Below are 27,463 nucleotides of genomic sequence, written 5' to 3' on the forward strand. Positions count from 1 at the left end.
ATCAATAAAAATCAAGCTTACTAGCTGCTTTGCTTCTCAATATTCTCTGGTTGGCCTCTGTTATTCTCTCCTACCAATAGGGAGCAGGGACGCGGGTGGCGCTGTGGGTAAAAGCCTCAGCGCCTAGGGCTTGCCGATCGAAAGGTCGGCGGTTCGAATCCCCGCGGCGGGGTGCGCTCCCGTTGTTCGGTCCCAGCGCCTGCCAACCTAGCAGTTCGAAAGCACCCCTAAGTGCAAGTAGATAAATAGGGACTGCTTACTAGCGGGAAGGTAAACGGCGTTTCTGTGTGCTGCGCTGGCTCGCCAGATGCAGCTGGCCACGTGACCCGGAAGTGTCTCCGGACAGTGCTGGCCCCGGGCTCTTGAGTGAGATGGGCGCACAACCCCAGAGTCTGTCAAGACTGGCCCGTACGGGCAGGGGTACCTTTACCTTACCTTTACCTTTACCAATAGGGAACCGATGTAAGGACTCTATATAGGCTCTTGGATACCCCATAAGGGAAAAGGGCAATTTTTGTTTACAACAGTATGCAGTCTTGTATTGCCCATTCCACATAAACTCTTCTCTATGTCTTGTCATGATGATTCGTGCTTGAGTGTGTGAATGGGGCACATTGCAAAGAGTACACTGCCAGAGGTTGTGTCAGGCAACACACATGCTCTAGCAATGACGTTTGATCTGTGAGGGCTGCTTCATGCATTCCTTATGCCCTCCTCGTTGCAGCATTTCCGCTGGGAGCCCAGGCAGCAGTATACATGGGGGAGATGGCCGTCACCAAAGGCAGCCTGCCCAGGACCCCTCAAAATCCCGTGGAAGGCTGACAATGCTGGCACCATTGTATTCTGTGATTCATGTCTTAAAACTGGCCTTTCAAATCCAAATTGTAAACTTGGCTAGGTCTGAAGCACCCAGCTGAGTGCTTCTGAACAAACAAGGGGTCAGCTGTTCAGGCAAACCTTTTGTGAAACGGGAGGGAGGGGAAATAAAGCTTGGCAGGCTGATTGCATTAGCAACAAATGGTGCTTGCTGGGTCTTTTTATCACTTTCGTTGTCCGCAGGGATTCCTTGTATATATGTATGCGTAAGTGTGCCTTAGCGGGTGTGCACTTAGAAGGGGAAATGTGCAGAGAAGATTGATGGCTATGTTCCTGAGTTTGGCAGATCTGGAAAACTTGTTGCATCCAGATTTCAGTTCCCTTGGTATTGCTTGGTCTGCCTGCAACTGGGGGGTGGGGGTGGGTTTGTAAGTACAGTGGTACCTCAGGTTAAGTACTTAATTCGTTCTGGAGGTCCGTTCTTAACCTGAAACTGTTCTTAACCTGAAGCACCACTTTAGCTAATGGGGTCTCCTGCTGCCGCCGCACCGCCACAACACGATTTCTGTTCTCATCCCGAAGCAAAGTTCTTAACCTGAAGCACTATTTCTGGGTTAGCGAAGTCTGTAACCTGAAGCGTATGTAACCTGAAGCTTATGTAACCTGAGGTACCACTGTATTTGGAACCTCATCTCTCTCTTGAGTCACTAGCTGGAGAGGTGGAATTTTACATTCCTCACATAGGACAGTTGCTGAATATATTTTTTGTCTTTTTTAACATGTTTTGTGCTATGTGGACAGTTCACCTAGCCAAATATTCTGCTTTTCTGCCAAGGCAAGCCCATATGCAGGGAAAGAAAGTGATGGTTGGCCGTCACCTCTTGTTTGACCTCAGCAATGGAAAAGCTGGGATAGAATGAAAAACATGCAATAGAGTACCTTGCAGGAGCACATGGCTGGCTGGAACCCAGAACAGGAGCTTTTCTGCTAGGTGAGAATGCTCAGCTGCATTTTGTTGCAGGAGCCCATTGTCGCGGCTGATTCCTTTTGGTCAGCTTACCCTTTAGGAATTTCAAAAGCATTGCCTAAGTTTAGAGACTATTGCCACATCTTGTGGCAGTGAACTCCCCAAGTTCAATTAATGCATTGTGTAAAGAAGTGTGTCCTTTTGTCTGTTTCTGTCTACTGCAGTGGTTTTTGGTTTTTTGCAGCTGGGGGTACTCTTGTCTTCTGACCTATTGTGAAATATCACAGATTGGGGTGGGGAGAACAGGACACAGTTCTTATTCCTCTCTTTAAAAATGCCACATTTGCCATTGAGCTATGCTCTCCATATAGGACAACTGCTTTATTGATAACTCCTGTAATGCTTAACCTGGACCAATATGTAGTAGTAATGCGTCATCCAAAGTTGAAAGCTTTTTATTGCAATGAGAAGAGCATGATTTGTTCTGAAGTGCTCTGATTTGTTTTTTGCTGTTTTGTGCAGAACAATAGCGGTTTGCTACCCATAGATCCATCTCTATCCTACGTAATTTAAGGGAAGGGTGATGGAGGGTTTTCCAGTGTTCCTTAAGCTTGTTGATGTGGCTGTGAGAGGGGTTTTTATATGGGGTCTTGGGGAGCAGTACACCAAATTGTGTAGCAAACACATGCAATCTTTCCTGGAGTAGAAGTAATAAATAAAAATTCTTTGCAGCTTTGGTGTTTTTCGGAGAACTGAAGTGTTAGTTGTAAGAGGGACTGGTTTGACTTCACCCATCCAGACCTATGCCGGCAGCAGCAAATGACTTTCTGTTCCTTCCCGTTAGCTGTCAGCAAAAATATAAAATCACCAACTGGGTGATGGGAGGGTAGGGGTAGCTGGTTGATCTGTTTGAGTTGATTTCCTCCTGCTTTTCACCGGGTTCCCAGGACTTACAAAAAATTCACATTGCGACAAAGCAAATTAAAAATAAACATGAAAGCAACAATATTAAAGAACAGTATAAAACAGCATATTTAAAAATAAACACCAGCAACATAAAAGCAGCTACCTAAAAGTCTCCAGTCAGCTTATAATTTTATGTTTTTAAAGCCCTTGGCCTGGCATCTAAATGCCATCTAGGTAAGTTCTGGGTAGAGCAGGTTTTGCATAGTCCAGGTTTTTACATAGTCCAGGGTCCACCACTGAGTAGGCGCCCTTTTGAAGGTTTTAGGCAGATAAGGAGACGTGTGGTCCTTAAAGTATCCTGGCCCTTTATGTGCCTCAGATGCGACTTCGACAGAGCCTTTACTTCTATTGGAATATGTGAGTTAGTGAGCCATCACCTCTGTCTTTGGCCTGCCTGATGGCTTGGGGCTGGCTTCAGATGAGAAGCTGTTGGCGACTAGATTGGCTTGTGTGGCTTCCTGTTGTTTGTCTCCGTATTTCAGTGAAAGTGATGGAGCTTCTCTTGGGTGGTTTGGCTCTTGGAAGCAGACAGGAAATCTCCTGCATGTACAGATTATAACTGCCTGCACTTGTTGGGTTTGCTTGGCACAAGTTGTTATTTGTTTAGAGTAATAAATATAACCTTTAACCAAATGCTTGAGTGTTGAGTCTTCATTCTGGGTGTGGGGTAATTGTCCTCCTTGTTTCATTCTACCTGCCTGTCTGATTTCTCTTCCGCTGCCATATCAGCAGAGTGAAGAGTAGCTATCATGGGTCCATTTTCTTTTTCACCCACCCCCACCCCTTCAACAAGAGGAGACCCTCTGGTTGAAACTTACCGTATTTTTCACTCTGTAAGACACACCCGACCATAAGACGCACCTAGTATTTAGAGAAGGAAAACAAGAAACAAGAAAGCAACGCAAAGCCTCCTGAGCGAAGAGGCAGGAGCGCTCCGGCTGCGCTCAAGAGGCTTTGCGTGGCTATCTCTGAAGCCAGGAGAGCAAGAGGGATCAGTGCGCACCGATCCTTCTTGCTCTCCTGGCTTCAGCGATAGCTGTGCATCCAGCATTCGCTCCATAAGACGCACACACATTTCCCCTTACTTTTTAGGAGGGGGAAAGTGTGTCTTATAGAGCGAAAAATACGGTACTTGAAACACATCTGGTTTAAAATCAAAGTGTTAAATGGTGCATGGCAGTTGAATATATCCTGGGATGTTGGAGATTGATTCACAAAAAAGTCCCATCTGGAAATACTGGGTGGGGTACTTTGGACAGCAGGCAGTGACTGTCAGTCTTGGGATTCCCCATGACTCAAAGGAGCACATGGTATCTTTGGAAACTGCAGAGTCCACTCTGTTCTCTAATGCATGCAGTCTTTCTTTTAAAAATCGCCCTCTGTGTATGATGCTTATAAGAGTAGATGGCAAATCTTACATTTTCTCCAGGGCAGCGAGTCTTGAAGCGTGTTTTGCCTAGAAGGCTGTTAGCTCTCGAAGGCAGAGGCACCTACCTGCGTGTGAGTCCCGGCAGGTCTGGAGCCACATGGAGAGCTCGGATAGATCTATGGGAGGGAGCCGCCCGGTGAGGCTCTGGGTGCAATTGCTGCTCGCTGAAAGAGGCATACACCCGGGCAGAGCCATCTTGAAGCATCGGGTCCACAGTGGAGGAATGAGACTCACTCATTCCATTGTTATTCAGCCCCTAGAGCCCCAAACCCCTTTATTAAAAAAAGAGAGAGAGCAAAAGTTCAGCCACATTGGGCCTGAATCTCAGGATTGACATGCCTGGCGGCCTAGATCTTGATAATGAGGAATAACAGAAGAGAACTGACAGCCTTTGCCTCCCCACCAGCAGTGTTTGAAATTAGCCAGAAGCCAGGCGCATTTTTCACCTAGCTTTCGACCACTTGTGACCAAGTGGAGATGCCTGGGTTACAGGATGGCTCCTGACATCTCCACCATATGAAGATCATTGGACCCGGACTGCTTCCACACATCAATACCCCATCCTGTAGAATTCTTATCAGTTATATTTTATCTGTACAATTGGAATGAATCGGTGGAAACAAATTGCCTTTTCTATGCAGCCTCAGCAGATGTATTAAGAAAAAGAAGTTGGAATAGGCCAATATATATGGACTGTCCCTGGATCAAGGGGCTTTTCTTCTTTACCGTATTTTTCGCTCTATAAGACGCACTTTCCCCCTCCTAAAAAGGAAGGGGAAATGCGTGTGTGTCTTATGGCGCGAATGCAGGCTGCTCAGCTTTTGCTGAAGCCAGGAGACCAGTACGCACTGATCCCTCTTGCTCTCCTGGCTTCAGGGATAGCCGCCTGAAGCCTCCTGAGCACAGCGGGAGCCTCCCTCTCTGTGCAGCGCCCCTTCAGCGAAGCAGGAGGAGAAATGGAAGGGGCTCCGCCTCTCCTGCCACTTTGCTGAAGGGGCGCTGCACATACGGCTCCTATATTATATATCTGAGTTTCTAACGCTGCTCACCAGGAAGAGCCCAACCTCCACACGGCCATGCAGAGGCTGTGTGGCTATTCCTCCTCCACACACTCAGACCTACAAGCCTCATTCACTTGGTCTAGAGCTGGTGAAATCAAGGGAGGAGGTGGGAAACAGGCAGCCTCCCCTCCCTTTTTTTCCATTGGCAACCACAGCCTCGTGGTCCATCTTGGGGGCAACAAATAAATCCAAACAAACCCATGGGAGGAAAGGCAGGGGCAGCCATAAGTGCAGGTAAAGGTAAAGGGACCCCTGACCATTAGGTCCAGTCGTGGCCAACTCTGGGGTTGCGGCGCTCATCTCACTTTACTGGCAGAGGGAGCCGGCGTACAGCTTCCGGGTCATGTGGCCAGCATGACTAAGCCGCTTCTGGCGAACCAGAGCATCACACGGAAACGCCGTTTACCTTCCCGCCGGAGTGGTAGCTATTTATCTACTTGCACTTTGACGTGCTTTCAAACTGCTAGGTTTGCAGGAGCAGGGACCGAGCAATGGGAGCTCACCCCATTGCAGGGATTCCAACCACCGACCTTCTGATCGGCAAGTCCTAGGCTTTGTTGTTTAACCCACAGTGCAACCCTAGGCCGTAAGTGCAGTCGGTACCAATAATGAGGTGGCAGGAAGATGGCAGAGAGAGTGCCAGTGTGACGTAGAGGCTAGAGTTTTTGAGTAGGACCTTGGAGATCAGAGTTCAAATCCTGTCCTGCAATGAAGCTCAGTGTGTGACCTTGGGCCACTCAGCCCTAACCCACCTCACAGGGTTCTTGCAGTAAATTAACTGGACATCTTCCAGCCATTCTGTGGTTTCTGTTCTGGGGCTGTTCAAAGAGGCACAAGCAACTTGGTTCTGATTAAAGCTTGGGTTGTGCTTCCATTGCACTGACAGAATCATAATTCTGTACTATCTGTTCCGAGTTGTTGATTCAGGATCAGGTTTAAGCTAGCAGAAAAGAGGAGACTTTTAATGATATGTTAATATAATATTTGAATAGTCTCATGCTATGTGGTGTAGGGTGGTCTCTAAATCTGAATAAATAAGGTACCACAGTTTCTCGTCGGTCGTAAGCAAAGCTCAGAGAGCTGCTTTAATCATGCAGACTAAATATGTTTTTGCATTTTTGCTTATTTTGCGTATTTCTGGGTTTGCTAATCACAGGGAGGTATAAGGAGCTACTGAGTGCAGTGAATCCTCTGTTGCCTCAAAATGAGTCCCTTTCCTCCCTCCCTCCGACAAGATTCTTAACATTGTTCAAGTATTTTCAAGATCTGGAATTTTGCTGCTTAAGATTTTTATTTATTTCAGACGCTTCTTCTCCTTCTTTCCATATTGATCATGAAAGCAGCTAACAACATCAAAGCAATTAAGTGCAATAAAGCACAATCAAAACCATCTATTGATTAGTTGCACTTCGGATTAGTAGCACATTAAACATTAATGGGTTAATTAAGAACATAAGAAGAGCCTGAAGGATCAACCCAATGGCCTATCTAGTCCAGCGTCCTCTTCTCACAGTGGCCAACCACATGACTATGGCACCATGCAATGAACATGTTCGCTGTGTGATCCATCATTGGCTGGGATGGTCCTTTTAAAAAATAATAGTAATAATTAAAGATTCAGAACAAAAGTGAGGGAAACAATGTATGCCAGCAGGCTTGCAAAAATAGGGATTTATTTATTTATAACATTTATGTACCACGTTATGTACCATCTTCCAAGAATCTCAAACTGGTGTACATGGTTCCCTTCCCAATTTCAAGAGTGCGGTTAATTTCTAGTGCTGAAATAAGATTCAGATACCAGTCTGGTCACCTTTCTAAAAGGAATGGGGAGGCACCTTCTTCTTCTTCACCTCAGGTGGCAAATTGTCTTGGACCAGCTGTTAGGACTGGGAGATACCAGGTTTTCAACATCACGATATATCACCAGCTAAACATTGCAATATATTGATATATCACAATGCCTGAAATAAGGATGGAACTATGTAGAGGCGAACAGCTCTGTGTGTTTGTGCTCGCGCATGCAAATGTGCTCTTTTTCTCTCCATTTCCTACCTTTGACATTTTAGGAAGGCAGGGCACCTTTTGAAATAAATAAACCAAGTTTCAAATAACTGAGAAGTTTAGATCCTTGCGATATCAATTCTACTCTTTACATGGAATGAAATAGCCATTGGCCCATTCCAGGTAAATGGAACTCAAATGGGAGGCAGACAAGATGAAGTGATATGAGCCGGCCAAGAAAAGAGAGCAATGTTAAGAGGTTAAATGTAACACCTGCCTCATTCTTCCTCATACAGGGATGAGAAGAACCAGTCCATTATTGTTAGCGGGGAGTCTGGTGCCGGCAAAACCGTCTCTGCCAAATATGCCATGCGCTACTTCGCATCTGTTGGAGGCTCCTCCAGCGAAACCAATATTGAAGAGAAAGTTCTGGCTTCCAGTCCTATCATGGAGGTAAGGGCCAACTCAACTGTGGCATAAATACTTCTACTTTGGGGCAATATGGGGAGGGGGAGAGCATTTGTGTTACGATACGTACATCTTGTGGAAAGAGTCGCCACACCACGTTGGAGAGAGATAAACACAAGATGAAAGATTTCATTAAAAAACGCAAAAGCATTTCAAATGATAAGAGAGAGGTTGAAAATATTTGAGATGCATGAAATAAAATAAACACCGATAAGCCATAAAACGTTCAGTGCGTTGAAATTACGGCATCCAAATTTGTTTGAGCGAACTGATGTTGCAGAAAACCTTTGAAGTTATGCAGCATTTTCTGCAGGGGGCCTGTCTCTCGATCCGTTTCCAAAGTTCTTAATTGTGAGCAGATCTGGAGTGGACCCCATTGCCATGTTCCGTATGCTGGGTTGGTTCTTCAAATAATAGCCCCCCCATGAAAACAGCAGAGAAGAACTGCATGGCGGTATCCCACCCCCAATTTCATCACTTTACTCCTGCGACTTTCCAAATTAAAGGGGTCGCAAACAGATTTTATTTTTCTTGAATCAGGAAATGAATATCAAGCATGCACTGTGTTCTGTTAGTTTTCTGGAAGCGGCTTTTACATTGTATGAAAACTGAAGCAGAATGTGGAAATGAACAGTTAGGAGAACTTCAGGGAAATGGAAGGCTTTTCATTGGCAAATTCCCTGCTTCATCTCCTTGCCCCTCCAGATGCATCTGCAAGGGCTGGTGGGGGTTATTCTGAGTCAAGCAGATCAGAGTTCCAGTCTCCTCTTGTGCGTGTGACGCTACTGACTTGTGCTGCCAGGGGTTTCCTGCCGGCAACGCATGACATGGAAAGAGGTCTTTAGTGTTTTACCCGCCTTTAGAATTTCAAAGTTTGCTTGGTTCAAGACAGTCTATTCTTAAGTTCTGTTGTTCTTGCCGTTGTTGTTTCGGAAGATTGAATGCAGATTAATGCTGCCTTCGTGCTGCCTTCAGCTGTGTAACGTCAGCCTCAGCCGATGCTTGCAAATTTGACTTCGTGTCAACATTGTCCCAGCTCATTTTTAATGGAGAATTCAGATCCCAACCCCAATAATAGTCTTCAGAAGTTGAGACTTGCATTAGCCTGGTCTCGAAACAGAATCAATATTCCCTTTTCAAAGATGCTCTTTTGTTCTCCTGTATGCCAAATCATTTCGTTTTTAGCAAGCCCTTTCCTACTATGCTTTGCTGCAGAAAAAATTCATCAGTCTTCAGCAAAAGAAAGCTTTGCCGGCAACAGGCAGGCTTTCGGTTGGAGGGCATTCTGCTTAACTCTACAGAGGCAATGTGTGGGGCTCAGGGGGAACTTTTTTTCAGCTGGGTAGAGTCTTAACTGCCACATTGTACTATCCTGACCCATTGGGGTGCCTACCGCTAGGGATGAAAGTCGGCCCAAGCGCAGAGGATCCCAGGGTTCTGTGCACACAGAAAGGCGAAACAAAGTGGGTTCAGCACCTTGGAGAGAGATCTGTGGGTGGGTTTCATGACTGCAGCTGGTGATTGTGCAGTTGAGGCAGAACATCCAAATTATCTCACCAGCACCTTAGAGCAACTGCAGGACTAGGTAGTTTGGGATATTGTCTCAGCACTCTCCTGATCCTCCCGAGAAGTCTGTGAACTAGTCATTGGACTCTGGTGGCAGAGGTGTCTCTTCAGGATTCAGGGGGAGGCATTCATTGTCAGGTGCCTGTGGTGGTTGCTCGTGAGTAACCAGGCAAGACTCCGACCTGTCTTTTACAGGTTTTATTGTTGCAAACTATATACAGTGCAGAATCACAAAGTTCATGTCCATCTTAGTCGCTTGCGGGACGCGGGTGGCGCTGTGGGTAAAAGCCTCAGCGCCTAGGGCTTGCCAATCGAAAGGTCGGCGGTTCGAATCCCCGCGGCGGGGTGCGCTCCCGGTGTTCGGTCCCAGCGCCTGCCAACCTAGCAGTTCGAAAGCACTCCCGGGTGCAAGTAGATAAATAGGGACCACTTACTAGCGGGAAGGTAAACGGCATTTCCGTGTGCGGCTCTGGCTCGCCAGAGCAGCGATGTCACGCTGGCCATGTGACGCGGAAGTGTCTGCGGACAGCGCTGGCCCTCGGCCTCTTGAGTGAGATGGGCACACAACCCAAGAGTCTGTCAAGACTGGCCCGTACGGGCAGGGGTACCTTTACCTTTTTAGTCACTTGCAGATTCCAGGAGTGGCCCCTTCCGGTTTCCCCTCCAACATAAGAACTTGGACACCCCAAATCTTCGCCTTCCCTCCTTACGTTTCACTGCTCTGCATAAGCTGGGCGACGGAAATGGCATTACTGCCTCCTGGCCAGCCGGGCTAGGTGAGGCGCTTGGGCTCTCAGTAGCATCCTTGAGCCCTTCCCTTGCTTGGCTCCCCCCTTCCCACTCTACTCCACTGGAGGCATGACTTTCCCCGCCGCTCAACGAGGCGCTGCTCCTCAGAAGTGCCGGAGGCTCTCTGTATCCCTCTGGCTCCCCCCCCCCCCCCTGTTCTGATGGCAGCCCCCTGACATTCATGCTCTAGTTTCTGCAGCTGTGCATGGATGGACCAGAGGGGGGCTCCATCCCCCCTTCTGGGCTGCCAAGATTTATAGTCTGGGGCATGACATGAACCAGATGCTTTGGACTACAACTCCTTTCATCCCTGACCAATGGCCACAATACCTGGGTATGATGGAAACTGCAGTGCACAGTGCCTGTTGGAGAACACTGTTCAAAGAGCTTACAGATGGGCTGGAAGAGCAGCAGGGTGTAAGAGAGGGAGGTTCAACACAGTCCAAGCACCTTGCAGTGGCTCAGGGGACTATGAAGCTCGCTCTGTTTAGGCTTCCCTATATGCTGGGCTCTGGAATGATCTTAGTAGCCCCCTTGTGCTCACTGCATCATTGCGGAGGCTGGAGCTGAATCTAATATCTGTGTCCCAAGTTTTCGTTCTCCTGCCCTGACAGAGGTTTCTTTATCAACTGCTCCAGTTTCTGAGTACTCTCTTCCTTTTGCTCCTGAAAATAAATGAGCGCTCTACTGCCAACTCTAATTTTCAAATTCGTAGTGATAAGAGAATTAATTGCCGCGTGTGTGGCAGACTCTGTTAGATGTCTGCCAGCTTGGCTAGTGTTGCCCAGGCTCCTTTTTCCCCCATTAAAGAGAGATGCTGAAGCTTTTCTGCTATAAGCTCTGGCTAGCAGCCAATACAAGGCTGTCTTGAATCTTTTAAGCTGAACCTTGCATTCAGGTCTGGCCTTTAAAGCATAGGCATCTTGCACTTTTAAGCACGCACTGATATGTGGCTATCAGAGAAAGTAGCAACGCCACCCTCATGCCTTTTGCAAGGACTTGTACCATTTGACAAGTGGCCTTTTGAAATTTGGAAGACCCTTGGATGCTGCTTAAATTAGCCTTGCTGTGGTCAGGCCAAGGTCCTGTCTAGTCTCGCATAGTTTTTCCAGTTGCAAGGTTGGAATACCTTGAGCGGGTAAAAGTGTTAGGATTGTGTTAGACAGATTATGATCGTTTCTGTTTGCTATAGGGCAAAATAAGTTGGTTGCAATGAGGGATGGGGCAAAAACTTGGCCATACTGTGCTCCCTTCTATTGCTTCTGTTAGCAGGGGCAGGCATCACCCTGTCATCAATGGTGTGTTTGATTGAAGCCCTTTCTCTTTTTGCGATACAAGGGGGTGAATTAATTTACCCCCATAGGAATGCATGGAAAACAGTACAGTGGTACCTCGGGTTACCTACGCTTCAGGTTACAGACTCCGCTAACCCAGAAATATTGCTTCAGGTTAAGAACTTTGCTTCAGGATGAGAACAGAAATTGTGCTCCGGCGGCTCGGCGGCAGCAGGAGGCCCCATTAGCTAAAGTGGTGCTTCAGGTTAAGAACAGTTTCAGGTTAAGAACGGACCTCCAGAACAAATTAAGTACTTAACCCAAGGTACCACTGTACTGTGGATGCAAATCCTGCTTTGGTTATGCCTGATTATAGTGACCAAGCCACAAAAGACAAGGATGCCGTGAGAAGAGGCTGTGGATGTGGGTACACGAACAGAGACTTAATTGTGTGCCACCTGGGGAATGCAATGTCCTCTGTATGTTGCAGGGAATCAGTTTCAATTTTGCAATATTAGGTTTCTTGATATGTGGAACCCAATGCTGATATGATACTTCAGAGAAGGTCTTTCCAGTGCAGAATAAAAATGCATTTCTATCTTCCGATCTGTACATGAGATGCTTCTGGGAACATAACTGAAAAACAGGAACTCTCAAATTGCGTTTCTTCTGGGTCTTTTCGTTGCTGCCTTAAATTACAAATTAAAAAACACCGATTGTGTGATAAGATTCTGTTAAGTCCGCTTACCTGCTATCGAGCCCAGGGAAGATCTTCTTCTTAACGGTGCTCCTAATCTGTCCCTGGGCCTTGCTTCCGTTTTCCTTTCTGAGAGTGGTTTGTTCTCTGCCAGTCTCCTGTGTTTTATTACGGTGTTTGCAGAAGACGGTTCTGTCTGCAACAATCACATAATTGCTTCCTTCCTCCCTATTCTGTTAAACACAGATGATCGGATCCGAATGACAGTAATTGAGATTCTATGTGATGGTTGTATAAAGCTGCGATCCCTGCGGGATTGCGTTCTCATGGCAGATTTTTTAATTTAAGAGAGCGTTGATGAGAGGATGGAATTAGCAAAAACAGATACCATAACTCAGACGTGAGGAGGTGAATCCCCGATGAGGGAGCCTCACAGGGAGCTTAGTTAGGTGGTGCAAATCAAAGGAGCGACAGGCACAAAACACATTCTGACGCTTGCACTATAACTTAAATGTTCTAATTAGGGGTGTTCTGAAATTTCTTAACCGTGTTTCTGTCAGCGGGAGTTGAGAAGTGCTTTCTGTTTTGTTTACAATGCTCTTTGCCGACCTTTTCGGGTTGTCCCAATGCCGTTTCTCTCAATGCCAATTTCCATATTATTTGCCCTCACCATCACTTGGGCTGGGCTGGGCTGTTCCGTGTAATTTTGTCGGCCATCTCACAGACTTGCATAGGCATGCGTCACCACAGCCAGTCAGGTTAAATGGCAGCAGAGACAAAAGAGACTAAGGGCAGCCAGGTCACAGGAGGAGGAGGAGGAGGAGGAGGAGGAAGAAGAAAATGGCATCAGGAAACAGTTGCCGTTGCCACCACAAGAATAAAATAGTACTGATCAAAACAAGGTTAATGTTCGGTACCCACTGCCCAGTAATTGGGCTGCACCAGTAGTTGAGAAGCTTTTTCAGCTCAAAGGCACAATCTCTTGGGCAACATCCCAGTGGCAGGTAGGGCCAGATGCAAAACTGGGTGGAACCTTAGATGTGACTCATCTTTGTACAGTAGGCTTCATTCTAGCCATGCACAAAAAAGGTCAGATGTGTCTACACACACACACACACACACACACATCTGTCTAGCCAAGCAATGAAGGGCATCGTCACAGTCCAAATACACATTCCAGCCAAGCAGAAGCACTCAAGGAGGGTTTGAAGCAAGACGTGGGAGAGGTGTAACTTTTGCCACTTCAGTTTTTGAATTTAAGGTATACCGTATTTTTCGCTCTATAAGACGCACCAGACCACAAGGCGCACCTAGTTTTTGGAGGAGGAAAACAAGAAAAAAAATATTCTGAATCTCAGAAGCCAGAACAGCAAGAGGGATCGCTGTGCAGTGAAAGCAGCAATCCCTCTTGCTGTTCTGGCTTCTGGGATAGCTGCGCAGCCTGCATTCGCTCCATAAGACGCAGACACATTTCCCCTTACTTTTTAGGAGGTAAAAAGTGAGTCTTATAGAGCAAAAAATACGGTAATTTCTAGCCGCTGTGGCAAAGCCATGGTGACGCAGGCAGTCCCCTGGACCACCTCGTGCAGAATGCCTTGTTCTGTGAAAGGACCCCTCCCTCAGAGTGAGGCGGGAGACTGGGGCTTGAGGAACGTGGCTCCCAGGATTGCAGTGACAAAACAGATAACGAGTAAGGGGATAGAGGAAGGAGAGAATGAGCTGAGGCCGCAGTGGCAGAAGAAGGGAGGCAAGCAGAAGATGGCTTTGTGGAGCTATGCAGGAGGTTCCTGGGTGGCTTTGTGGACCAGAGAGGCAAGGAAGCAGGGCGAGGCACAAATTTGCTGCTTCCTGCCTCTGCTGCCTGAGGCAGTTGCCTCATTTCGCTTCCTGATAGAGCCGGCCCTGATGTGAAAGATAATTGTTCAGGCATGGGGGAAAAAAACTTTTAAGAGGTATAAACCTGAGAAGATGAATCTCTTACTTCAAAACAAGGTAAAGCTAGGAAAGCTCTTGTGGAATTTTTGCAAAGCTCAGGTGAGTGTCTCTGCCACTTTGCTGTGATGTTGGGTCATTGGCAAATATAGCGACAAGCAGGTCAAGTCCACACTGCTGTTGTGAAGGGCAGGCAGCACTGAAGCAATTTTATCTCTGAAGATTGCATGGTAGATTCTTAACCTGAGAACTTGACACCACTCCTACTTTTTTGTTTTTTTGCGGCCTTTGAAGCAGCTTCATCGTGGCCCTCCTCAAGGTCACTTTTATGCATTTAGATGTTTAATAAAAAGCTTGTTCATACAGTGGTACCTTGGTTTGCAACTGTTTTGGATTACAACCATTTTGGATTACAACCACGTCAAAGCCTGAATTGTGTGTCCCTTTTTTTGGAACCCATTTTTTATTTTTTTGGAGGCCCCATTGGCGAAAGCGTGCCTTGGGTTACAACCTGTTTTGGTTTACAACCGGACCTCCGGAACCGATTATGGTTGTAAACCAAGGCATCAATACTCCACAAACTACGATGAAAAGGAGAGGTTGTTTTCATAAATGTTAATATCATTATCATCATCTTACTTGCAGGATTTCAGCCACAAAATATATACCCTTCTTAGCTTCAGTTACGGCCTGGGGTTGTAAATCTTGTTCTAAAGCACTCAAGGATTTCTTTGGGCGACTCTGTGATTGGCTCAGCACATTTTGAAGTGAAGCGGTAAATGGGAAGTGGCAATGACAATATTGTGTGGGTAGGACAAAGCTTGGAATTCATGGAAGCCAAAGTGACGTTTTGTACCAGTCATCCACTCGCCATGTGCAAAACTTCAGAAGGGAGCCCCACAAAGGAATGAGGTGGTAGAATGGACCATAGTGCTTTGAACTGCTGGCAGAATGATATATTTTTTGAATGCTGCCATATGTAACTCCCATGCCCCAAAGAAAATACTTCCTGAAAGCAGAAAAATAGCACTTTTTAAAAAAAATATAGTAAATTTAATTAATATTTTCCACACCACAACTACAAAAAAATAACAATACACAAAACACAAAAACAAGCATATAAAAAGGAAAACAAACATTGACTTCCACCAAGCCCACAGCACCTCCTTTACCTCTCATTGTATCTTCCTGTTTTCCTTATCATCTCTATCCTACCATCTAGATATAAATCCCTCTTTCTTATACTTTCACTTCACAAGGTTATTCCAGACTCAGCCAGATTTCTGTCCTCGAACCTTGGCTTTTAAGGTATTCATTTAGGCACTTCCATTCCTTTTTCACTTCACTTCCAGGTTTTTGTCTTATTATATCTGTCAATTTGGCTAATTCTAAATATTCTGAAAGCTTACATAACCATTCTCCCCTAGCACTTGTGAATGTTCTAAGAGTCTTCACTGTTTTTGCTGCCACAGATTAATATGACTGCCCTTCTGGAAATTTTTGCTCTGCTGTGCGGTAGTTCTACTTTTCAAGGTGTGTTTTCTGGAGTAACATTAAAAACTTGCATTCTGGAGTGCTGCAGCCTACTTCTTCATGGGAGACTCCTTGTCTTACCACTGCACCATGGTGTTATATTTTGTTACTGGGGGAATAGGCGCTGTACATAGCACCCACTAGGTGGCTCCCTCTACAAATATGACTGTAGTCTTGGCAAAATTCTCACTTCAGAATTTGATTTGTGCACACACCGCCTCATTTTGTCAGTAGTTGGTCCCACGGACTTTTAATGGAGCAGGAAAACCTTTGAACCACTGCTTATAATTTCAAATGGTGACAGAATGCCTTCCTCAACAAGCCTGAATGAAGTACACCTGTAGTTCTCACCCAAAATGGAAAGAAATATATGATAAGCTTCTTTAAAAATTGGAATGAAAAGGAGTCAATGTCCAGGCAAAGTTAGCCTTGCCGACCCCTGCTTTAAACCATGCTTGAACAGGAAATCTCTTCAACTAGAACGGGGGGGGGGGGGGGGACACTCCCAAGAGACTGCGATCTACTCACAGAGTTAAAACTGAAAGCGATCTACCCCCTTTTGGGGGGTTCAGGTCAAAGTTGTTGAGCTTTTTTGGGAAGCCAAAGTGGTTGAGCTTCTTTGGGGTGGGAGAGCCAGTGATCTACCGCTGATCTACCAAAGACGTCCAGTGATCTACCAGTAGATCACGATCTGCCCATTGGACGTGCCTGAACTAGAGGACTCCTCTCTGTGAAATGGGACACTTTTATATGTCAAATTGTTTGGACGGATTGATGTGTGGCAGCATGTCCTTTGCTTCCTTTTAGGAGGAAACACACTTTTCGTGCATTATGCAGGGAGGTGACCTGGGGTAGCCGCCGCTTCTCTGTTCCGTTCACTGACTCCTGCTATTAGGTCTCCTTTCCTTGCGTGGAGAGGCAAGGAAAAAAGAATTTGCATCTCTTTCTCTCGGAGAGGCTTGAGGCTTTTTGCCCAATTTGTAAACACAACAGACTCCTCTGCCTGTGCAATCTGAGTTCTCCTGCTGTCGGATGGCATAAAGTCTCACATCTCGTCTTACTCTGCAGCCTAGACTTGGGTCGCAGCGCAGCTAGCTGGAGCGCCGGGGAGGTCCAGGTTCAAATTCCTGCTCAGCTATGAAGCTGCCTCTCCGTCAAACCCTTCCTCACAGGGTTGCTGTGAGGATAAAATTAAGGAGTTGGGAATGGCCCAATTTTTATTTAATGATAGGTCTTCACACAATGGAAGAAGAGTGGCATAAAGATGTAAACGATAAAAATGACTACAGTGGTACCTCGGGTTACATACGCTTCAGGTTACATACGCTGCAGGTTACAGACTCCGCTAACCCAGAAATAGTGCTTCAGGTTAAGAACTTTGCTTCAGGATGAGAACAGAAATCGGGCTCTGGCGGCGTGGCAGCAGCAGGAGGCCCCATTAGCTAAAGTGGGACCTCAGGTTAAGAATAGTTTCAGGTTAAGAACGGCCCTCCGGAACGAATTAAGTACTTAACCCGAGGTACCACTGTATTACAACCATTCACATATATAACACTTTAAAAATCTTATTTTTTTAAATACCTGAAAAGCAGATAGATGACATAAATAGGGAGAAGTCTTTCCCATTTAAAATATTGATTCCATTATTTTTATGGTCAGTATAATACCATCATATAAAGAGGTAGGTGTCTATATATACTAAAAATGCACGATAATTTAAGTTGATACCCAACATTAGTCATGCACAGAGTAAACCCACTGGAATCGGTAATAGGAAGTCTGCTCATTTCAATGGGTTTACTCTGAATGTGATTTAGAGAGATATCATCCTCAGAGTTTACTTTCACTCCCTTTCCATGTAAGAAGCGAAAGGTTGCCTACAGAATATAAGGCATCTGGTTTCTCTAATCCAGGGGTCCTCAGACTTTTAAAGCAGGGAGCCAGTTCACTGTCCCTCAGACACTGTTGGGGGCCGGACTGTAGTTTGAAAAAAATATTAACGACTTCCTTTGCACACTGCACATGTTTTATTTGTAGTGCACAAAAAAACAGGACAAACAATACAATATTTAAACTGAAGAACGATTTTAACCAAAATAACTTATAAGTACAGTGTACTCTGGCTGTGAACAGAATCCGTTCCGGAGGCCCGTTCACAACATAAAAAGCCCACAACCTGAAGCGCCGTGTCTGCACAGGTGCGCGACACGATTCGGTGCTTGTGCGCATGCGCGAAGTGCGAGTGGCGAAACCTGGAAGTAACCCTTTCTGGTACTTCCGGGTCGCCGCGGGACGCAACCTTCAAAAAGCGTAACATGAAGCAAACGTAACATGAGGTAGGACTGTATTTCAGTGGGAAGTATGGGCCTGCTTTTGGCTAATGACATGGTCAATGTCTGGTTCCATATTTGTCACTGCTAAAACCTGCTCGTGGCTGACCACCGACCAAGGAGGCTGGGGGAGAGATGCCTCAGCAGCTGCCCGTCTCAGTCCCGAGGCGGGGCCTCCTCCCACCTGTTCTGCCAGGCGGCGGAATGAGGCTCCCTGCCCCCAAAATGGCCACTTCCCTGTCCCGCCTCAGAGCGTAACGGCTGAAAAGGGAAAGTGGGGGGTGGCCAACCTCCCCCCCTCTCCGCAGCTGCCTCACCCGAGTCACTCACCTTGCGCAGCACAGCCTAAGGAACTCTCAGCCATGGGCCATAGGAGAGAGAGAGTGCAAAAGTGTTGGCCTGCCTACTGCATGTGTGCAGGATCGCATCATTCTTCCTCTTGCACGCGCACCGCCTCCTCTCCCCACAACCAGCCAACCACTTATAGCTGTCAACCTTCCCATTTTTGCGGGAAATTCCCTTATTCCAGCGCAGTTTCCCGCTGCTTCCTGCTGCTATCCTGGATTGTTAGATATCCCGTAGACTGTCCCCGGGACAGGTGAGGCTGCTGATCCCTTATTTTCGAGGCTGCTGATCCCTTATTTTCAAATCTGAAAGTTGACAGCTATGCAACCACTCGCAGTATCAATGGAGGCCAGATGCAGAAGTCGCGCTTGCGCATGGGACACCACACTTCCCCTCAGCATAGACAGCGGCGGGTTCTGCAATTGCCAGGCAGGCCGGGTTCAGGACCCTGGTGGTCCGGATCTGGCCTGCGTACTGTAGTTTGAGGACCCCTGCTCTAATCCTTTGTACGTGTTAATTTATATGCATTCATACCCCCCCCCCCGGGATTGTAACACTATCCCGGTTCACAAAATGCCAGGGTGCTATTGCTGAAGAGGCATTATTCTGCCACTTCCATCCAAGCTGCTATTATTAAAGAAAGTATCAGATAGTTTGCAGCAAATCAATAAAATTGTCTCTGGAGCCTATCATTATCCTCACCCTCTCCTCTGAGTGGTGAGGCGTGCCTAAGGGCACATGCTTAGCCAGCCTTGATTTTCTTTAGAAAGAGGTCATTGGAAGCTTATGGCACGTTGTGATATTTGAGTTTATTTACAAGTATGCCGCTTGAGGAAAGGTGCAAGTGCATCCGGCCACCCTAAAAAATACCAGCATTTGCTAGAAGCTCAGGTTCTCTTTGGGGTATGTCGTCTCCATTCAGAAGACTTGAGGCAGATCATCTAGTACAGGGGTAGTCAACCTTTTTATACCTGCCGCCCACTAATGCATCTTTCTTGATGGTAAAATTTTCTTACCACCCTGAAGTGAAGGCATGAGGTAGGAGTTGGTAATGCAGGTGAGCTGTGCACAAGCAAGCTGCCAGCTAGCTCTGCCGAGGCTCTTTTTATTAGCACAATATGCAAAACCAGTCAGATACATTTTGGACTGTGACCTTTACACATCTTCCAATCGAGGGGTGGTACAAAGTTATTTTGGCACCTGTTTCCACCGTGTCATTTTCTCCTTGTACAATGTATGACAAAGGAGACAAAGGTCACAGACAGGACACGGCAGACCACTGAGAAAGCCAAAGGTTAGATAGAGGGCATGATGTTCAGACAGCTGTGGTTTGTCTGTGGGTGGAAGTGTGCTCCACACCCAGTGGTCATTCCTTCACCGCCCACCAGGGCTCAATGGAAGGAGGATTCAGCTTGTGCCATAGAACCCCCTACTGCCCACGTAGAATCCTGAAACGCCCACTAGTGGACTGTAGGGACCAGGTTGATATCGCCTGATCTGTTAATTCATTCCTTGGGGACACAACACCTGAAATCAGAGGCTTAAGGAGAAGCGTGTTTTCCTAGCAGCCCTGCACTGCTCTTTGAACCTCCAGTCTTCAGAGGTCCAAAAGCAGCTCTGGGAGGGAGACGCGGTTTCCATTGAAAGGAAGCCACATCCCGCTCCTTTAGCAAGGCAGGCTCAAGGAGATTACCTGGCTGTAGCAAAAGGTGGGAGCACACCTTCCTCCCGCAAAGGGGGGGCCATCAGGAGCTCACTCTTAAGCTCCTGGCTGTAACTTCCAACGCCCCACTCTTACCTTGCCCACACCTGACATCATACATGAATGTGACTTTCTCAAAAGAGTCTTAAAGACCAGTGGCATTTTAGTTTCCAGACAAGCCCATTTTTAAAACTCATAGATATTCATCGTTCTTCTGCCACTTGCAATCCGGTGGGCAGACCTTGACAGAATGTACAGTGGTACCTCGGGTTACATACACTTCAGGTTACATACGCTTCAGATTACAGACTCCGCTAACCCAGAAATAGTGCTTCAGGTTAAGAACATTGCTTCAGGATGAGAACAGAAATCGTGCTCCAGCAGCACGGTGGCAGCAGGAGGCCCCATTAGCTAAAGTGGTGCTTCAGGTTAAGAACAGTTTCAGGTTAAGAATGGACCTCCGGAACGAATTAAGTACTTAACCTGTGTGTTTGTGATTACTTTCCTCAATCTCTCCTCCCTGCTCTCTTCTGTTCTGTGCATGTGTACAGGTCTTGCACAAGACCTCTACATAAATTTTATTTTTATAGCGGAAAAAGCTGGTGCGGAGATTTTGAGCAAGCAACTTCTTCTAGCCCAGGTAGCTGGAAATCAAACATGCCTTCCACATGTGGGAATTGGTGGAAACAATCCCTTACATATGGTTTGTGCTGCTGAGAGCCAAGTGCCTAGGTTGTGTTCAGGTGAGGAAGGGAAATAAGCAGGGATGTCGTGATACAGGCTGTTATTTTTTACTTATTGGATTTTCATAGTGAGGGGAGACACACATTTAATGGCGAAAGGCAACCTGCTCATTATGATGACAACAGCATTGTGTGTACTCTGCAATTTCAAATCTGGAATCAGTGCTGCTTGTTCATGAGCAACATTGATTCCAGAATAAACTCTCACCTAAAACCCCTTAACTCTTTAAAAGGGTGTTGCAGTCTGCAGTGATTGCTCTCAAAAGCAGTCCTGTAAAATAGATCGCTCTTGCTCCCATTTTTCAGACCTGAAGCCGTAGGATAGTCATGTTAAAGAGTGCACAACTTAACATGCAAGATGTTTTGCCATCTCTGTCTGCCTTTATCTCTCTTCCTTTTAATGTAACCATGTTTGTTTATTTATAGGCAACTGCAAGTTTCTTGTGTTTACTTAAGAGAGGATGTACATTCTTGCAAAAAGGATCTTTCTTCCTCTAATACTTTATTCTGTTGCATAAAGGCGATCGGCAATGCGAAAACAACTCGAAATGACAATAGCAGTCGCTTTGGGAAATACATTCAGATTGGCTTTGACAAAAGATACCATATCATCGGCGCCAACATGAGGACATACCTACTGGAGAAATCGAGAGTTGTGTTCCAGGTTAGTTTGATTCTCATTTTGGACAATATTTTCCTGTGGGTCTGAGCAACATGAAACAGCAGTCGTGCATTGACACACACACACACACACACACACACACACACACACACACACACTGCCCAGTGGTGGGTGATCCCTATAGCCCTTTTCAGACATTATGAGCTATCCAGCTTGTCTCTGCTTTTCTCCCCTCACCCCCTGGCCACGCCCCACAGTGTTTCTCTTAGCCTAATTGTAACACCTGTGTAATTGCTTCATTTGATCCTGCATTTTCTATGCCTATGTTTGCAGGGGAGATGTAGTTCTGGACTGCTGTGTCCAGTGCAGTTCTGCTCTATGTGGGGCAGTGGTTAAGAGTGCCAGACTAGGCCCTGGCAAGACCAGAATTCAGATCCCCACTTGGCCATTAATTTCACTGGGTGGCCTTGAGACAGTCACTCACTCTCAGCAGATTGTTGTGAGGATAAAGCAGGGAGGAGGAGAACTGTGTATGCCAACTTGGGGGGAAAGGTGGAATATAAATACAAATATATAGATATACTTGAGCAGATCCACCACCAGATGTTATCAAGAACCTAAACTCAAACAAGTTGAGTTATTTATAATCCGTAAACTGTCAGCAGTCATGTAAATAAAGTGATACAAATCCTTAAATGGCATCTGTGGATGTGTGTGGAATCTGTGGCATGGATATGTCTGGAGGAGGGGGAAAGGGGGTGTTCCAGGTTATGCTTAATGCAAGCTCTTATCTCTGAAACAAAATCTGTCTTACTCCTCAGGCAGATGATGAGAGAAATTATCACGTCTTCTATCAGCTATGTGCCTCTGCCAGTCTTCCAGAATTTAAAGAACTCTCCCTAAGTGAGTATATTATCCTTGAGTATTCGGTCAGCCTTATCATGTGCTTTCTTATTCTTTGCACTGTGAGATACTTGATCTGAAATTCCATCTAATCAGTTCCTGGATTTTGCAGCCAAGAAATGGAACCCAGGCTGGCACTATGTGCAAGGAAAAGGGGTGGGGTTATGCAGATCCTGGCAGACTGGGTCTTCGTGTTGGCCCATTTAGTTCTACAGATGAAACAAATTGTCCAGTCCTCTGCCTCCATCGCATCCTCAAATAGCTGTCTAGCAGAGTTTCTCTGTATTGTCCAGTGTCTGTTAACATCCACTCCAAGGAATGGCATTTTAGACATTTTGGACACCTTCTGTGAATGAAGTCACTTGCCTTTGTAGCAAACTCCATGCGACATCAAAACTTACTGCAGACTCTAGTGAGGTGTCCGGTTCAGTGTCTGCTGCAGCATCTTGGGTTGATGCAGTTTCAGTTGATGCAAGCAATGTGTGTTCCTTGCACCTCTTCGCTTATTAAAGCTTGCCGTTTGGGTATGACTGAGTGGATCTAGGGCGTTCCAATGCATCCTTGGGCGAGAGAGTTGTTCTGGATATCCTGAAAGAGGTGGTGATCCAAACAGTCCTGAAGAAAGGCCACCCTAGATCCATTTGTTTGTGACAACTACCATCTGGTTGCAAATATCCCCCTTTTAGGGACTGCATTGGGACGTGGGTGGCGCTGTGGTCTAAACCACAGAGCCTAGGACTTGCCGATCAGAAGGTTGGCGGTTCGAATCCCCACAGTGGGGTGAGCTCCCGTTGCTTGGTCCCAGCTCCTGCCAACCTAGCAGTTCAAAAGCACATAAAAGTGCAAGTAGATAAATAGGTACTGCTCTGGTAGGAAGGTAAACGGTGTTTCCGTGCGCTGCTCTGGTTCGCCAGAAGCGGCTTAGTCATGCTGGCCACATGACCTGGAAGCTGTCTGTGGACAAACGCCGGCCTCCTCGGCCTATAGAGTGAAATGAGCGCTGCAACCCCAGAGTCGTCCGCGACGGGACCTAACAGTCAGGGGGTACCTTTACCTTTACCTTAGGGACTGCATACTGGGTCTACACATTGCCTCACTGTTGAAAAAATTGCAGTGGCTGCTAATTATCTGTTGGACTGAGTTCAAGGTGCTGGTTTTGGTATATAAAGCTCTATGCAGTTTGGGACCAGGGTAGCTGAAAGATTGTCTCACCCCTTATATACTCAGCTGATTGCTGAACTCTGCAGGAGGGCTTCTTGCAGATGCCATCTTATCAGGAGGTCCATTCTGCACAATGCAGAAATCGGGCCTTTAGTGTGGTGGCACCTTCCCTTTGGGAGTCCCTCCCCTTCGATATTAGGCAGTCTCTGTCTCTGTACTGAAGACCTTCCCCTTCCAACAAGTCTTTTCAGTTGAGCTCTTTCGCACTCATTGTCTATAATGGGATTTGATTTATTGCATTTCTATGCTGCTTTTCATTCATGCAAATCACAAAGGACCTTACAAACAACACATTGAAATAACTTAACAGAACATCACAAACACAACATAAATCATATAGAATTATTAACAGATTTGTGATGGCCATCAGGCAATGGCTTTTTCCACCTGCCTTTCCACCACCACCCCCAGCCCTAGGAGCCTTGATAAGGATTGCTCTTAAGATATCTTTATTGTTTTATCATTTGCCTGGGCTCCTTTGGGAGGAAGGGCAAGGTATAAATTTAATAAATACATACGTACTGTCCAGGGTTGTAAAGACTGCGGAGAGAATAATTGGGTGCACTCTTCCCACCTTGGATCAAATCTATGCTTCCAGGTGCCATAAGAAAGCTGCAGAGATAGTGCAGGAGAGTGCTCACCCCGGAAATGATCTCTTTCAGCTTCTGCCTTCTGGAAGAAAGTACAGGGTTATAAAGACTAGGACTAGCCGCCTGAGAAACAGTTTCTATCTAAATGCGATTTTGGTTTTAAACGCAGAGTAAGGTAGTCTCTATGGGAATATATTGCATTTAATTATGGGATATCAGAGTTTATAGGGGGCTAACCAGGCTGGGATGACTGGGATAGCAGGCTTGTTGATTTTTGAATGTCTGATGTAGATTTTTTCAATGTTGTTGTTGTGTATGGGACAATGACAGTAAAGATTACCTTATCTTATCGTACATTTCTTAGGTTTTATTCAGCCTCTGAGCAGTGCATCCAGCTCAAAACATGTAGGGTGCTCGGTCCGTTCATCAGCAGTTAACAGCACCTGCAAGTTTGGCTTTTTCCTCTGAACATATGCAGAGTCCTCTGGGATCAGGCCAAAGGCTGATCTAGCCCTGCATTCTGTTTTCACAGTGGCCACCCAGATCCTGATGCTGCCTCTTCATAGGCAGGATCTGCAGAGGCCCCCCCCCCCACACACTTGTGATTCCCAGAATCTGGTATTGAGGGTCATCCTGCCTCCAAGGGTGAAAGTGCAATGGGTTAGGATTTTTATCTAGCTGAGCTGCTCCAGCGAGTGGTACTATTGTACAGTGGTGCCCCGCAAGACGAATGCCTCGCAAGACGGAAAACCCGCTAGACAAAAGGGTTTTCCGTTTTGGAGGTGCTTCGCAAGACGAATTTCCCTATGGGCTTGCTTTGCAAGACGAAAATGTCTTGCGAGTCTCGCCATTTCCCCCCCCCCCGCTTTCCCCCCTTTTTTCTAAGCCGCTAAGCCGCTAATAGCCTTTTAGCAGCTCAGCCGCTAAGCCTTTAATAGCCACTAAACCGCTAATAGCGCTAATCCGCTTAGCCGCTAATGGGGTTGCTTCGCAAGACGAAAAAACCGCTAGACGAAGAGAATCGCGGAACGGATTCTTTTCGTCTTGCGAGGCACCACTGTACTATGTTTTGTATACATCATGTGAGTGTCTGAGAGAGCGTGAGAAAGGAAGTCTGTATTATCTCTTCCTGTGCTGTTGGAAGTTAGTTTCACTTCTGTATGTGTCGCAGTTTTCTGTACTGGTGTTCAAAGAGCACAGGCGTGCTGATGGAGTCTTTGTAAATAAAGTAGTTTTAGAACTTCTTCTGCTATGATAAATCAGAAGACTAGCATGCTCTTTTCAGGAGAGAAGGGTCGCTTATCACCCATCTTTCTGGACTGAGGGAGATTTACAGCCAGGGAGGACCACTGGAGAGACGCTCCGAAGACTTGGGAAGTTGGTAGTCTTCCCAGGGCGTGTTTCCAACAGAATGTAGACATTGTACATTTGGGTTGCAGCCATAGCATGGCTCTTTATGGCAGCCTAGTCTTCAACAACTCACTTGGCAGCCATAGGCAGTGAGGAATTCTGTGCAGACAAGTAAATGAGTGGGTTGCTGGAGGAGGAGAAGATTTGCCCGCTGCCAGTCCACTGGTTTGTGTATGCAGGCTACAGATGGTACTGATCCTTTTGTCTTTGTTTGAAGATGAAGATTGAACTCAGCATGAAAGCCCCCCCCCCCCCGCCGAAAAACCCCCTAAGATCTAGAACAGGATAGGGGTGGGGTAGGAGAGGCACATATAAACAACCCTCTGGCACAAAGAAAGCCTCTTTTATTCTATTAAGACAGTGGCTCTCAACTCCAGTGTCCGGAGGGGAAACACTTTGTGGAAAAACCTAGAAATCACAGAAAGCTGAGAGCATGAGGAGGCTATTCCCCCTCATGGCATTTAAGTGGATGGGGAATATTTGTGTTTTCTCTTTCTCCTCTAAAGCTTTTGAGATGAGAGAGCTTCTATGGCCTCCAGCTGGGCTTTTTCTCTTGGTGGGTGTTTTAGCATTTATTTCAGAATGGCACATTTTCTGTTCCAGGGGCAAGAAAGAGCCTTTGACCAAACATTCAAAGGCTGTGCTTGAAATCACGATGGAATCGAACCAAGGACTCATTCTTGGATACAGATGTTGATATAGCTGCTTTCTCTTTGCATGCATGTTTGTGAATGTGTGTGTAACTCACAAACATTCAAGACACCATCCATAAGTGAAAGGAAAACAGTGAAAATTTGCAGATTGACCGGAAACAGAATATATATTTTATTACTTTCTTCTTCTTCTTCTTCTTCTTCTTCTTCTTCTTCTTCTTCTTCTTCTTCTTCTTCTTCCTTGCATTCTATTTTTCCTTCAAAGGCTCATAGTGACAAGGCAGGGAACTCCCAAGACTTGCAGAAAAACGTTTCATGTCCTGAGCATAGTGCAAAGCACACTGCTTGTACGACTGTGGGAGCAGGCAATTCCCACCGATTCTCTCTCTAATACCTGCCTCCCTCTCCCCACACACCCAATATCCTGTTCCTCTTTTGTTGCTAATTGAACTGATAATTGAACTGGGAGGAAGGAATTACCTTGTCAAAGGCTTCTCCCTTCCAAGAAGGGTTGCTTTTGCCAAGATGACACCACCTTGCCATGAAGCAGCTGTTTCAGCAAGCACAGAAGGTTTCCTCTTGTTTATCGGTCATTTGTTTTCATTCATGAATCGCTTCCGATAAAACATTCCCAAGACCATTTGTTGGATCTTCCTTCCTTTCGGTCCAAAACTGTCGAGGGAGCAGCATCACCAATGGAGGAGGAAGTGGTGTGCAGGAAGGGATGTTGTGAGGGGCTGAGACAGGGATGAGGGAAGGATAAATAGAGAAAGTCGTGGGCCTTTGTGTAGCTCAGAGAATGATATGTGAATGGAGCATATGAAGCAAGTGTGTAAGAGAGGAAAGGTACAGTGGTACCTCGGGTTACATACGCTTCAGGTTACAGACTCCGCTAACCCAGAAATAGTACCTTGGGTTAAGAACTTTGCTTCAGGATGAGAACAGAAATCGTGCTCCGGCGGCGCGGTGGCAGCGGGAGGCCCCATTAGCTAAAGTGGTGCTTCAGGTTAAGAACAGTTTCAGGTTAAGTATGGACCTCCGGAACGAATTAAGTACTTAATCCGAGGTACCACTGTACATTAATATGGGGGGAAGTAGCTGGTATGAACATGCTTCGGAGTGAATGGCAAATCGCCACAGAATGAATTGCAATGAATTTTACAAAATGCCCATCTGTGAATTTTAATGGGCCCCCTTTTGTTTTACAGTCATACCTCGGGTTACAGACGCTTTGGGTTGCGTGATTTCGGGTTGCGCACCACGCTGAACCCGGAAGTACCGGAACGGGTTATTTCCGGGTTTCGGCATTTGCGCACGTGCAGAAGCGTGTGCAAAGACGCGGCACTGCGGGTTGCGAACGCTGCGGGTTGCGAATGTGCTTCCTGCACAGATCACGTTTGCAACCTGAGCGTCCACTGTGTAGGCAATGTACTCTGTGTGTG

The 27,463-nt window shown here is 46.4% G+C and overlaps 1 protein-coding gene across 6 annotated transcripts in view; it reads left to right on the forward strand.

The window, feature by feature from the left end:
- MYO5B (myosin VB) overlaps nucleotides 1–27,463 on the forward strand; it is a 287,447-nt gene that overhangs the window by 135,900 nt on the left and 124,084 nt on the right. For all 6 annotated transcript variants that reach the window (XM_077936491.1, XM_077936490.1, XM_077936493.1 and 3 more), the window contains exons 5-7: nucleotides 7,540–7,696; nucleotides 21,143–21,286; nucleotides 22,066–22,147. In XM_077936491.1, coding sequence (XP_077792617.1) covers nucleotides 7,540–7,696; nucleotides 21,143–21,286; nucleotides 22,066–22,147 — 383 coding nt within the window. The remainder of the gene's footprint in view (nucleotides 1–7,539; nucleotides 7,697–21,142; nucleotides 21,287–22,065; nucleotides 22,148–27,463) is intronic.

The sequence above is a fragment of the Podarcis muralis genome, chromosome 11, assembly GCF_964188315.1.
Source record: "Podarcis muralis chromosome 11, rPodMur119.hap1.1, whole genome shotgun sequence".
In the NCBI taxonomy this organism is placed as follows: domain Eukaryota; kingdom Metazoa; phylum Chordata; class Lepidosauria; order Squamata; family Lacertidae; genus Podarcis; species Podarcis muralis.